Below are 12116 nucleotides of genomic sequence, written 5' to 3'. Positions count from 1 at the left end.
TACCGGCCAGTCGTCAGAGCTAGGCAGACCGAGCAGGCTGCCAGCCTATTGTGCCCTAGGTCAAGGCCTGGCACTTATTGTAATCTGCCCACAGGGCCCATTTGTACCTTATCATATTTGCAAACCAGATTTGCCTCAATTGTTAATTAAAAGTAGAAAACTCCCGTTTTGGAGTTTATCTCGCCCGCATTAAGTCCTCCTTACGTAACCAACAAACCTATTTAACGGTTACACTAACCTATCCAACGGTTACAGAAGGGAAGAGCCGAAATACATCTGAGATAAAGTGTTTGAAAAATATGGTAAATAAGGATGGCAAGGATGAGAAATGTGTCAGTGAGGCAGACATTGGAACATTGGGAGGGGAGAGAGAGCTGTCAGATAGGGGAGATAAAAGTGCTGAGAATGTTTGGGCACATGGAAAGAATAAATGAAGAAACATTAGCATTAATTTATTTTTTTAATTCTGCTGTTGGTGCTCAAGAGATGTAGAGGTTTGTGTGATTTTTAAGATTTTGGTACAGAACAGTGTTCCTGTCATTTTTATGTGTCCTGTGGGGAGGATTCTGGTTTCTGTTCATAGATGAACAACTGAGGTGGTTTTGGTGTATCTCGTAGCTACTCACAATGTTCCATATCGTAATATTTGTAATTTTATTGTAATTTGTCTTGCTTATTGCTGGGAACCATGATGTGGTAGCCTAGTCAAGCATGGTTTTTATGAACAACTTGAAATTGGTTACTATGTTTTTCTTTCTATTGTCTAAAGTCAGTGCTTGCAATGGATTTTGATAGGTTTATTTTCTTTTTGATTTTCACTGTCACATCTTTGATATGTGTGCCTAAAGTCAAACAAATATCAAATGTGAGGCCTAGAATTTTAGTGTTCTTTTCCAGTGGAAGGATTTGCCCATTCAGTTTTACTGTAGGGTGTTTTTTTAAGTCACATTTGTTTAGTGTGTGCAACATTACTGATGATTTCTGAGGTGAGGCTTCCATTTTTACTTTTGAGCAACTGTAGTAGTTCATTTACGTAGGTTTGGGTGTTTTTGGCTATTATTTTGTATTTAGTATGTTGGGTTATTATTGTTAGGGCATCTGCACATAAGAGTACTTTGGTGTTTAGTCCTGGTTGAGGAGGTGCGAGATCATTCATGAAGGTACCGAACATTAAAGGTGAAAGTTTTGCACACCTGACTATTTTGGAATGTTATTTAACCAAATGTTGTACTGCTTGCAATCAGAAAAAGATGCTTTTGCCTTGTAAGTGTTAGACTTGTATTTCACATTTATATTTCACTGTATTTCATTAAGTTGAATTTCTATCTATCTACATACGAAGAGCTTCTTTGCCCTTACCAGGAAGTAGCCAAAGTCAAAAGGTGTATACAGTGAGATCTCTCATTAACGAACATTAATTAGCTGTGTTTGTGGTGTTTTTGGTGTTTTTGGCACTGTTGTTTAGTGCATGGAATCACTACGCCACCCAAAAACCACTCCAACACACCAAAAACACAGGGAAAACACCACAAACACAGCTAACTAACGTCCGTTAATGAGAGGTAGTACTGCACCCACTCCCACCCATTCCACTCCCATCCATCACCCTTTCCTCCCTCTCATCTTTGCTCCTCATGTGTTTGTTTGTATATAAAGCAGGGGATTCATCACTGTAACTTGGCCACCCTTTTCATAAGAAGGAAAGGACCTTTAATTTATCTACTCCACTATCAGATACACTACATACAAAAATGATAAGGCTCTATCAATACATTAAACCTATGTGATACACAATAGTAAATTAAATCTAAACAATTATTTCAATATATTCATAAGCACCCACCTCGCTGAGTATACCTGTATGGCATGCAACCACAGTGCAGTGAGAGGGCTATTAATAAAATTAAATAGCAAGTAAAATATACATAAAAAGTGTACCGCTTTTCATTGAAAATATATATATACATTAATTTGTTATGCAAACATACATATCCCACTAGTACCAAGCTATAAATTACATAAGCTAATACCATATTTCTTGTATAATATGACACCTCAAGTTTCATGGACTGGAAACCATATATGCTGGAAACTGTCCTTGACCCCTGCCACAGATGTCTCTGGGAAGAAACTCTGGCCTATTGTCAAAATTGTCAAAATTGTATTACTGTCAGGTCTCTACAATCAAAAAAAGATACCGTAATAGGGACACATATTCATAACAATGACAAGAAGTGGTTAACTAACTTCTTTGCAGAGAGACTGATCAGAATAACCCAAAACAAAACATTTCTGTGGCAAAAAACCTACATGGAGTACCCCCAGGGTATAAGACTCACCTATGTCATTCAATCTCTTCACAACTCCTAATCCCTGATCCAGGGCTTAAAACCAAAGTATCCACTTACACAGATGACCAGATACATTTATCTCAGCACTGAAAATACAACATAGCAGCTAAGAACACACAATGGCTCAGTAACACCAGATATCATCAATGGAATCAATCACTCCAAACAACCATGAAATTAAATGGCCCAACCCTTCCACTGGAAAAGACCCCTAAAATTCTAGGCTTCACATTTGATACTCATATGACCTTCAGTTCACATATCAAATATCTGACAGTGAAAATCAACAAGAAGATAAACCTAATACACCATCCCAATTGAACACTTGCACACACATTCTAAAATCTTCTCCAGATATTACATGAAAATGACAGGTACATAGGGTTTTCATGTGGTTTGTTTGGCTTCATGATTCGGAATGATTCCACTGTACAACCATTCACCAATTACAGTAGTTAATGTGAAAAAGTTATGGCAACATTGGCAACTCATGAATATTGCATGGACAACTAGTGACACCATCTGTTTTGATAATGGTAGTTGGCTTCTCTGCCACTAGATGGCATTGGGGAAGCCCATATCACCATAAACAGATGACGGTAATGTGAAATAATGCCATCTTTCCTCCTCCTTTTCATATAGCAAATTTGATAAAACAAAGTCTCACATTTGTTAAATTACTGCACCTTGTGGACGAATAGTAACAAGCTAGTTATCTCAATTGGGCTACCTATCTATTTATATATCAATAGGGAGAAGCCTATTGGTATTTAGATAGTTTTACTGAAATAACTGGCTTATTACCATCAGTACACAAGGTGGAGTAATAAAGGAAAACTGAGGCATTATTCTCTCAAATTTGCTATATGGAAAGGTGGAAGATGGAGAACAGGGAGAGAATAAGATGGATGGACAATACAAAAAACTTGACCAAGCTGAACAAAACTAAGGATATTTAGGACAAATGTCAAGACAAGGAGTTATGGAAAGAAATCATCTATGAACTGGAAATTCCAGATTCAACTTAACAATACAAATGAGGGTTGAGTATATAATCTTGTTTCCTTAATATACATGTGGGTGTAACACGAACACCCATATATATTGGAAATCTGAATATTGTTTTGCTGCCTATTCCACTTAATAACATCCCTAGCTCCCTATTTATTTAAGTAAAGAAAATATTCTATGTACACGTTTGCACTTTATTAAATCTCTATCTACACATCAAAAGGATTCCTATCCCTCATAAGGGAGCCTTCAAAGGAATGCAAAATCCTATCCTCATCCAATACTCATTTGTCTCCAATCTTAAAAACCTCTCCACTCCTTGTGGATGAAGGGCCCTGTCCCCTTCCCACTGGACAAGTCAGAAGCAATGCAGCAAGACAGAGCACATCTATAGCAGGACCCGACAGCTGAAGCTGGCTCAACACCACTTCATTTACTTGGCAACACTCCCTCCTCTCCCCCTCACAAATAAATTGAGAGGACAAGGAGACTTCCCTTTGTGTTGTGTCATTTCATTATCCATTCACAACCATTTTTCACCCACGCCTATCTCCTACCCTTTGCACAATAACACCAAAAGATGGCTGGCCAATTATCTGGCAGGCAGGAATGCTTACGTGTCATATAATGGCCAACCATTGCACATCAGAAACATTAAGAATGGAGTACCACAGGGCTCAGTTCTGTCCCCCACACTATTTAATCTATATATGCATGACTTACCCACACCAGACACCTCAGAAATACAAATCTCTTCCTACGCAGACGACATAACAATCACATGCACACATCATAACACAGACAAAGCTGCAGAAATAATCCAGCCATACCTTGATACACTCAATACATGGTTCATCACAAACAGACTCAAAATAGCTCCAACCAAATCTACAGCAACACTTCTCACCAACTGGACAAAAGAACACAAGTACATACCTCATCTCTACATCAACAACACTCTAATACCACACACAAACACACCGAAAATTCTTGGTGTAACATACGATACATCCATGTCTTTCAAACAACACATCACAAACATAAAAAACAAATGCACACCTAGACTTAACGCACTTAAGTCAATCACTGGAACAACATTTGGACAAAACAAAGAAACTAATATAACAATATACAAACAATGCATATGCTCAGTGATGAATTATGCGAGTCCTGCATGGGCTCCTAATCTCAGTGAGACACACCACAGCACCCTTCAAATCATACAAAACAAAGCCCTAAAAACAATTACAGGCTGCACAAATACAACGCCTACAGACCATTTACACCATGAAACAAAAGTCCTCAAAGTCAAGGACCACCTCGACATGAGAGGCACACAAACACTTGCCGCAGCCACCACAAACACATCACACCCGCTACACTACATAGCAGAACACCCACACACACCAAGAAACATTAAAACAACACCCAAAGACCTTTATCACGCACAGATACTCTCTTCTCTTCCTCCACAACCACCAAATACCAGCCTCCAGAAACATATTCATAATCATATCACTCACCGTTCCATTAACACACTGAAAGACAACACACTGCTGCATGCTAGACCCCCTGATATCCACCCTTCTGAATCCTCTCTCCCACAAAAGGACAGAGTCCACCTGGCCAGACTGCGGTGTGGCCACCACCCAGCACTTCTTAGCTACCAGAAGAGGCTGGATGACCGCATTGTGAACAGCTGCCCAGGATGTAACACTTCACCCCATACCATACAACACATAATGGAAGACTGCATTATACACAATCATGCACGCAAACAACACAACATACACTCTATAAAGGATTTGTGGGAAAACCCAGTTTCGGCTGTGGCATTCCTTGGGGAGACGGGACTGCTCGGACAGACAGTCTAGGGAACGACAACAACAACAACAACCCTTTGCCTTCCCTGCTCAACAAACATTCCCTTTTTTACCCACAGCTCCCTTCATATCATCCATCCATTCCTTTCTTGGTCTTTCCCTCAAGTTCATTCCATTCACCTCTGCCTTCCACACTCTTTTTGCTAGACTTTCTTAATTCATTCTTTCCACATGCCCAAATCATACCAGTATTCTTTGAACCAATCTATCTGCCAGCTCCCTATTCATTTAATATTAAAAGTACAGTACACTACATTGCAAAACTGAATGGTTTCCCACTCTACTTGTCCCTGCTCCCTATTCCCATCTCCACATTGTCGCCACTGGCAACGACAAAAACAAGTGTTTTATGAATTATTGCACCTCCCACTTCCTATGTACTTGTGCTGTGCTTTAGACTGTATTTTGCATTATCACTAATCATAAACAGTTATCAAAAAGCATGGTGATGTTGTCTTTTTTTTTTTTTTTAACAGAGGCATGGTTATAGTGAGAGTGAAGGAGCATGGGAATATGGGATGGCACGGTGGGCGGTGTGCAGTGTGGCAAATGCACAATTTGAATCTCATTTACCTAGCTGTGCTTAGTTGTATTTACCTAGTTGTATCTTACGGGAAGGGGAGCTATGGTGTCCTATCTCTGTATCTTTCCATATCTAGTTTACTCTTAAATTTTTGTATTGTTTTTGCACACACTATTGTTTCGTCTAGTATGTTCCATACAATCACTGTGGAGAAAGCTGTTCTTTTTCAGGTCTCTTCTATAACTGTCCTTATTGAGCTTCTTTCCATGTCCTCTTGTGTTTCTCTTATTCCAATGTAGTAAGGCTTCTGTATCAAGAACTTCCATGCCTTTCATAATCCTGTAGATGGTCAACAAGTCACCTCTTTCTCTTCTTTGTTCCAGAGTCGGCAACTCCAATTTTAACAATCTTTCTTCATATGAGAGTTTTGATAGTGTTGGGGCCATCTTCGTAGTTGCTCTCTGGATTCTCTCAATCTTCTTTATATTCTTTTTTGTACTGGGTGACCATAGTGTTGCTGTGTACTCTAATTTGGGCCTTATCAATTAGATTGGTATTTTCTTTACCATTTCTTCATCCAAGTAAGTAAAAGCCACTTTTATTGATCTTAGCAAGTTATAGGTTTTGCCAACAATTTTGTTTATATGTTTGTCAGGGAATATATCTTTTGTGATGATCACTCCCAGGTCATTTTCAGATATCTCTTTCTCTATTTCTTTTTCATCAATTTTATATTGTCCTGATATCCTTTTTTTTTTTTTTTTTACTTTTTCCAAATTCCATGATGCTACATTTTTTAACCCCTTCCATACGGTGCCGCACACGTAGGCGTCATGGGGAGCGAGTGTATTCGCGAGGCTGCCATATCGGCGTCTTGATTATATTTATTGTAGTCGCCCCTCCATAATGACATTCTTTCTAATTCTTTTGTAATCACATTTTCTATGGTTATCAAAATTCACGGGTGAAGAGAGAACGATCGATATTTAATATTGAATTCCACTTTCCACTTCTGACTCCATTCCCAAACCCTGTTCAGATCTCTCAGTAGTGAGTCACAGAGAGATCTGAACAGGTACTCCCATGTATATCCCTCCCACTGTAACCTGTGTATGTTCAAAAACATGTATATTCCTCCCACCAGTAACCAATATATTTTCAAATATGTACATATTAAAACTATGGATACTAACTACATTGGTATGATCATCATGAGGAGCGAGTGGATACATGAGGATGCTGGCGTCATCTTAATGATATATATATTTTTTGTAGTTGTACATGAGTTACCCCTGGATTCTATGAACTAGTTTGATCACGTATTCTGTTTATTATTACTCCGAGTAAAAGAGAACAAGTAATACAGCAGTGACTTCATATGTTATAATACAGGTAGTGTGATGCAAATTATATATGGAAGCAGATGCTGCACACGAGAATTTGAGTCATACTGAAGTGGTTATGGGACAACTGTATATACATAAAAAGTGACTGACACACAAACTATGACTTCATGTTTAAGAACCTCAGTAACTTACACTTGTTAGGCCAGTAAATGGGCAAGCATTTGTATGTATAATATCTACGAACTTGGCATCTCCCTTGTCCAGCCGTTTCTTAGGCATAACGTTTTCATATAAGGGTCCAGCTGGATCCAAACCTTGAGAACAAAAGATGAAATTCCTCAATGTATAGAGAGAGAAAAAAAAAAGAAAAAAAAAAAGTGAATAAATAAATAAATAAAATAAATAAATAAATAAATAAAAATAAATAATAATAATAATATTTTAAAAATGCCAATAAAATCATAAACCAATTCAAAATCTAAATTTAGGGTACATGATACTTCACATAATAACAAATAATGAAAAGCAAAAAGAAAGAGGAATGTCACCTGTTATTCTTCCTAATTTGCCATCAGATTCCTTGCCAGCAAATCCAGCAACATGGGCACCAAGGGAATGTCCAATCAAATGAGTTTCAGACCATTTTAGTCCTTTCAAATCTGACAACAGTCTTAGTACCCTAGAAGCTTCTCTTCCAACTTTAGGTACCCTCAACACCACAGCAGTATAGGCAGGCCCAAAAAGTGACCCAGCAGGCCAATCCAAGGATATCACATTACAATCCTCTCTCATTAGAAGTTCTGTTCCATGTATAGAAACATATAAATGTAAGAAATAATAAAGTTGTTCATGACATTTCACTTTTTTTACATGCAGTGAAATAGTAGGATATATGAGGCCACAAAAACATACTCACTATCCTTTAATTCCATAATCCAAGGCTCAAGACCATCACTTGTAAACCCATGGATGATCATATAAGTCTTTCTATCTTTGAAGTTGGAGAAAATAATGGTATCATTGTTTGACAATGAAAGGCATTCATAATGATTATTTGCGGGAGTATCTCTGTTAAAAGAAGAACCATTATTCACCTTCTGCAATTACAATAAAGGGATTTTTCTTTCCAAACAGTACACGAGAAGCCAAAGCATTCAAGTTCACCAACCTTGTCCACAGAAAGAAATGTTTATAAATGCCATCTGCTCCAGGTGGACATTTCTTATCTTGTACAGCAAAAGGAAATGTGGTGGCAGTATCAAGATAGAAAGTGCCGATGGCTCTGAATAGCAAATGGAAAGCAAGCCATCAAAAATCTGTATCCACATCATCAAACTTGCAAAAAGTTATTTGTCTAACAAATAGATTTACAGGAGCAATTTCATATTTCTAACTAAAATATTCACCTTGTGTTGATATTATATCCCAGGTATTGAGCCTTATTATTATCACAAGGGCACTTTTCAGACTGGTATTCTTCCCATGTGGTGCATGGGCGAGCCAAATAAAATGTATCGTCATTATCATAGATGAAACTCTCAATGAAGTACACATATGCCATCTCGGATTCACATCCAAGAATTCCTAAAAGTGTGAGTTTCCTCATTAGAAATAACAAAAACAAAACACTAAAGAATAAAGTGCCAAAAAGAAGAAAATGATCATATACCAATCTTAAAAATGTGATTTCAAGATTAATTTGACTGAAATAAATTTCAATGCAGTATCCAAATTGATGAAAAATAAAAGATAAACCAGTGATCAATAATCCCACCTGATGTAAAATTCTTTATAAACAAGTTATCACCCTGGCATGAAGGTTGATGGCTGCCACCATTTGGCCAAAAGTCACTGTGGCCAATATTTTCATTCAGTCCATGACAGTTCTGCAAGACAAAACTCAAATTGAAAGAAAGTGAGACAAAGAAAGAGAGAGAGAAAATGCATTTACCTAGTCGTATCTTATGGGAAAGAGAGCTATGCTCATGGTATCCTGTTTCTGTATCTTGCAGTATCTAAATTGTTCTTAAATTCATGTATGGTTTTTGCACACACTATCATTTCATCCAGTTTGTTCCATACATTCCACCACTCTGTGGGGAAAACTATTCTTTTTCAGGTCTCTTCTATAACTGTCCTTCTTGAGTTTTTTTCTGTGTCCTCTTGTATTTCTTGTATCTCATTTTAGTAAATCTACTCTATCAAGGACTTCCATACCTCTCATGATTCTATGGATGGTCAACAAGTATCCTCTTTTCTCTTTTTTGTTCCAGAGTCAGTAACTCTAGTTTTGACAGTCTCTCTTCATATGACAGTTCTGAAAGTGTGGGGGCCATCTTTGTAATTGCTCTTTGAATTCTTTAAATTTTCCTTATATTCTTTTTGGTACTGGGCCATAGTGTTGCTGCATACTCCAGCCTTGGTCTTATCAGTGTGACTAGTATTTTCTTCACCATTTCTTCCTCCAAGTAAGTAAATGCCACTTTTATTGACCTCAGCAAGTTGTAGATTTCTCCAACAATTTTATCTGAGGGGATATGTCCTTTGTGATGATTACTCCAAGGTCTTTTTCAAATCCCACTTTCTTTACATCCTTTTCACAGATTTTATATTGTCCTGATATCCTGTTTTTACTTTTTTCAAATTCCATTGCACTACATTTCTTGATATTTTAAGTTCACTTCCCACTTCTGACTCTATTCCCAAATTTTATTCAGACCTCTATGCAGTGACTCTATGCAGTCTATTTCAGTACTCACTTTTCTCAACAATTTTGTGTCATCAGCAAAGAAATTCATGAAAATGTCCACACCCTCATCCATGTCATTCACATAAATAGCAAACATTATTGAAGCCAGTACCGATCCCTGTGGAACTCCACTAATCACCTCTTCCCAAGTAGAACCTGTATTTATCTAGTTGTATTTTATGGGAAGGGGAGTTATGCTTGTGGTGACCCGTTTTTGTATCTTGCAAGATCAAGTTTGTTCTTAAATTCTTGTATGGTGTTTGTACACACTATTCTTTCATCCAATTTGTTCCATACACCTATCACTCAATGTGGGAAGCTCTTCTTTTTCAGGTCTCTTCTGTAGCTGTCCTTTTTGAGTTTCATTGCATGTCCTCTTGTTTTTCCTGTGTCCCACTTTAATAAGTCCTCTCTATCAAGGCATTCCTTTCCTTTCATAATCCTGTAGATAGTAGGTCCCCTTATTCTCTTCTTTCTTCCAGGGTCAGCAATTCCAGTTCAGCCAGTCTTTGCTTATATGTCAAGTTTGAAAGTGTGGGGGCCATCTTTGTCATTGCTCTTTGTATTCTTTCTGATTTTCTTATATTCTTTTTTTGTACTGGGTGACCATATCAGCACTGCATATTCCAGTTTTAGCCTTATCAGTGTTTGTAATATTTTTTTTATCATTTCCCTATCCAGGTATTTAAAGGCCATCTTTATTATCTTAACAAATTGTATGTTTCTCTGACTATTTTATTTATATGTTTATCTGGTGATATGTCTTTGATGATGATTACTCCTTGGTCCCTTTCAAAATTTACTTTCTTTACTTCTTTTTCGTCAATTTTATATTGTCCTGATATTCTATTCTTGCTTTTCTCAAATTCAATTACATTGCATTTCTTGATGTTGAATTCTACTTCCCATCTCTTGCTCCAATCTGAGATTTTGTTCAGATCACTCTGTAATGACTCAGTATGGTACCTTGTGTGGTACCTTATCAAATGTGTTTAGTAAGTCCAGGAAGGCACAGTCTGCAATATATCTATCAATCTTGAATAGAAACAAATCAAATTAGTGGTACATGATCTCTGAATCCAAACTGCCTCGGGTTCAGTATATTGTTTTCCTCCAGATATTTTGTCCATCTATCCTTGATGACTCACAAATTTTAACTATTGTATTCGTTAGGGACACTGGTCTATAATTTGTTGGGTCTTCCTTATTTCCCCCCTTATATATTGGCACTTTTCCAGTCTCCTGGTAATTTTCCTTCAAGGAGAAAGGGAGCTAATGCTCATGGTGTACCGTCTCTGTATCTCACCCTATCTAATTTGCTCTTAAATTCTTGTATTGTTTTTGCACACACTATTGTTTTGCTTAGTATGTTCCATACATTCCCCACTTTGTGAGGAAAGCTGGTCTTTTTCAGGTCTCTTCTATAAATGTCCTTTTGAGCTTCTTTCCATGTCCTCTTGTGTCTCTTATCCCAATTTAGGTTTTCTCATCAAAGACTTCCATGCCTCTCATAATTCTGTAGATGGTCAACAAGTCACCTCTTTCTCTTCTTTATTCCAGAGCTGGCAATTCTAGTTCTGACAATCTTTCTTCATATGAGAGTTTTGATAGTGTTGGGGCCATCTTCGTAGTTGCTCTGTGGATTTTCTCAATCTTGTATTCTTTATAGTACTGGGTGACCATAGTGTCACTGTGTACTCCAATTTTGGCCTGGGGCTTTCACATACACCCAACATTTGTTTTACCTACTTTATAGCACTAGGTCATATAGTGAGGTATTCCTGTATTGGAACTAGGCAAAACCTCAAAAGGATCATCAATAAAGAACTATTTAATGGGATAACAGGCAACTTCAAAAGCAAAGGATAAGGATCTTCATTACCATTTTGGTCTTGGTTCATTTGTCCACCAACAAACGAATCAACAAGAGTGTAAAAGCCCAGGATGTAACACTTCATCCCATACTATTCAACACGTCATGGAAGACTGCATTATACACAATGATGCATGCAAACAACACAACATACACTCCATAAAGGATTAGTGGGAAAACCTCATTTCAGCCGTGGCATTCCTTGGGGAGACGGGACTGCTCGGACAGACAATCTAGGGAACAACAACAACAAACAACACGATTGTGAGCAAGACCTACAAAACATCAATGGAATGTAAGTGGTTTTACCCTACATACAGTAGATTACATCATGAAATCATACAATGCCTGATGCACCCTAAACTGTAATACACAACATT

The 12116-nt window shown here is 37.6% G+C and overlaps 1 protein-coding gene across 5 annotated transcripts in view; it reads right to left on the bottom strand.

Moving 5' to 3' along the window:
- LOC143034020 (uncharacterized) overlaps nucleotides 1-12116 on the bottom strand; it is a 63257-nt gene that overhangs the window by 22681 nt on the left and 28460 nt on the right. For 4 of the 5 annotated variants that reach the window (XM_076199862.1, XM_076199860.1, XM_076199863.1 and 1 more), the window contains exons 19-24: nucleotides 8889-9000; nucleotides 8521-8698; nucleotides 8283-8396; nucleotides 8031-8182; nucleotides 7663-7914; nucleotides 7307-7428 (exon numbers count right to left, since the gene is read on the bottom strand). The exons of the other annotated variant lie outside the window; for it this stretch is intronic. In XM_076199862.1, the coding sequence (XP_076055977.1) occupies nucleotides 7307-7428; nucleotides 7663-7914; nucleotides 8031-8182; nucleotides 8283-8396; nucleotides 8521-8698; nucleotides 8889-9000 (930 nt within the window). The remainder of the gene's footprint in view (nucleotides 1-7306; nucleotides 7429-7662; nucleotides 7915-8030; nucleotides 8183-8282; nucleotides 8397-8520; nucleotides 8699-8888; nucleotides 9001-12116) is intronic. 5 annotated transcript variants of the gene reach the window in all.

The sequence above is a fragment of the Oratosquilla oratoria genome, chromosome 16, assembly GCF_046742065.1.
Source record: "Oratosquilla oratoria isolate Oo_2021 chromosome 16, ASM4674206v1, whole genome shotgun sequence".
In the NCBI taxonomy this organism is placed as follows: Eukaryota; Metazoa; Arthropoda; class Malacostraca; order Stomatopoda; family Squillidae; genus Oratosquilla; species Oratosquilla oratoria.
Note: the sequence above shows the minus strand (reverse complement) of the source record. Positions and strands in the feature narration are given on the sequence as shown.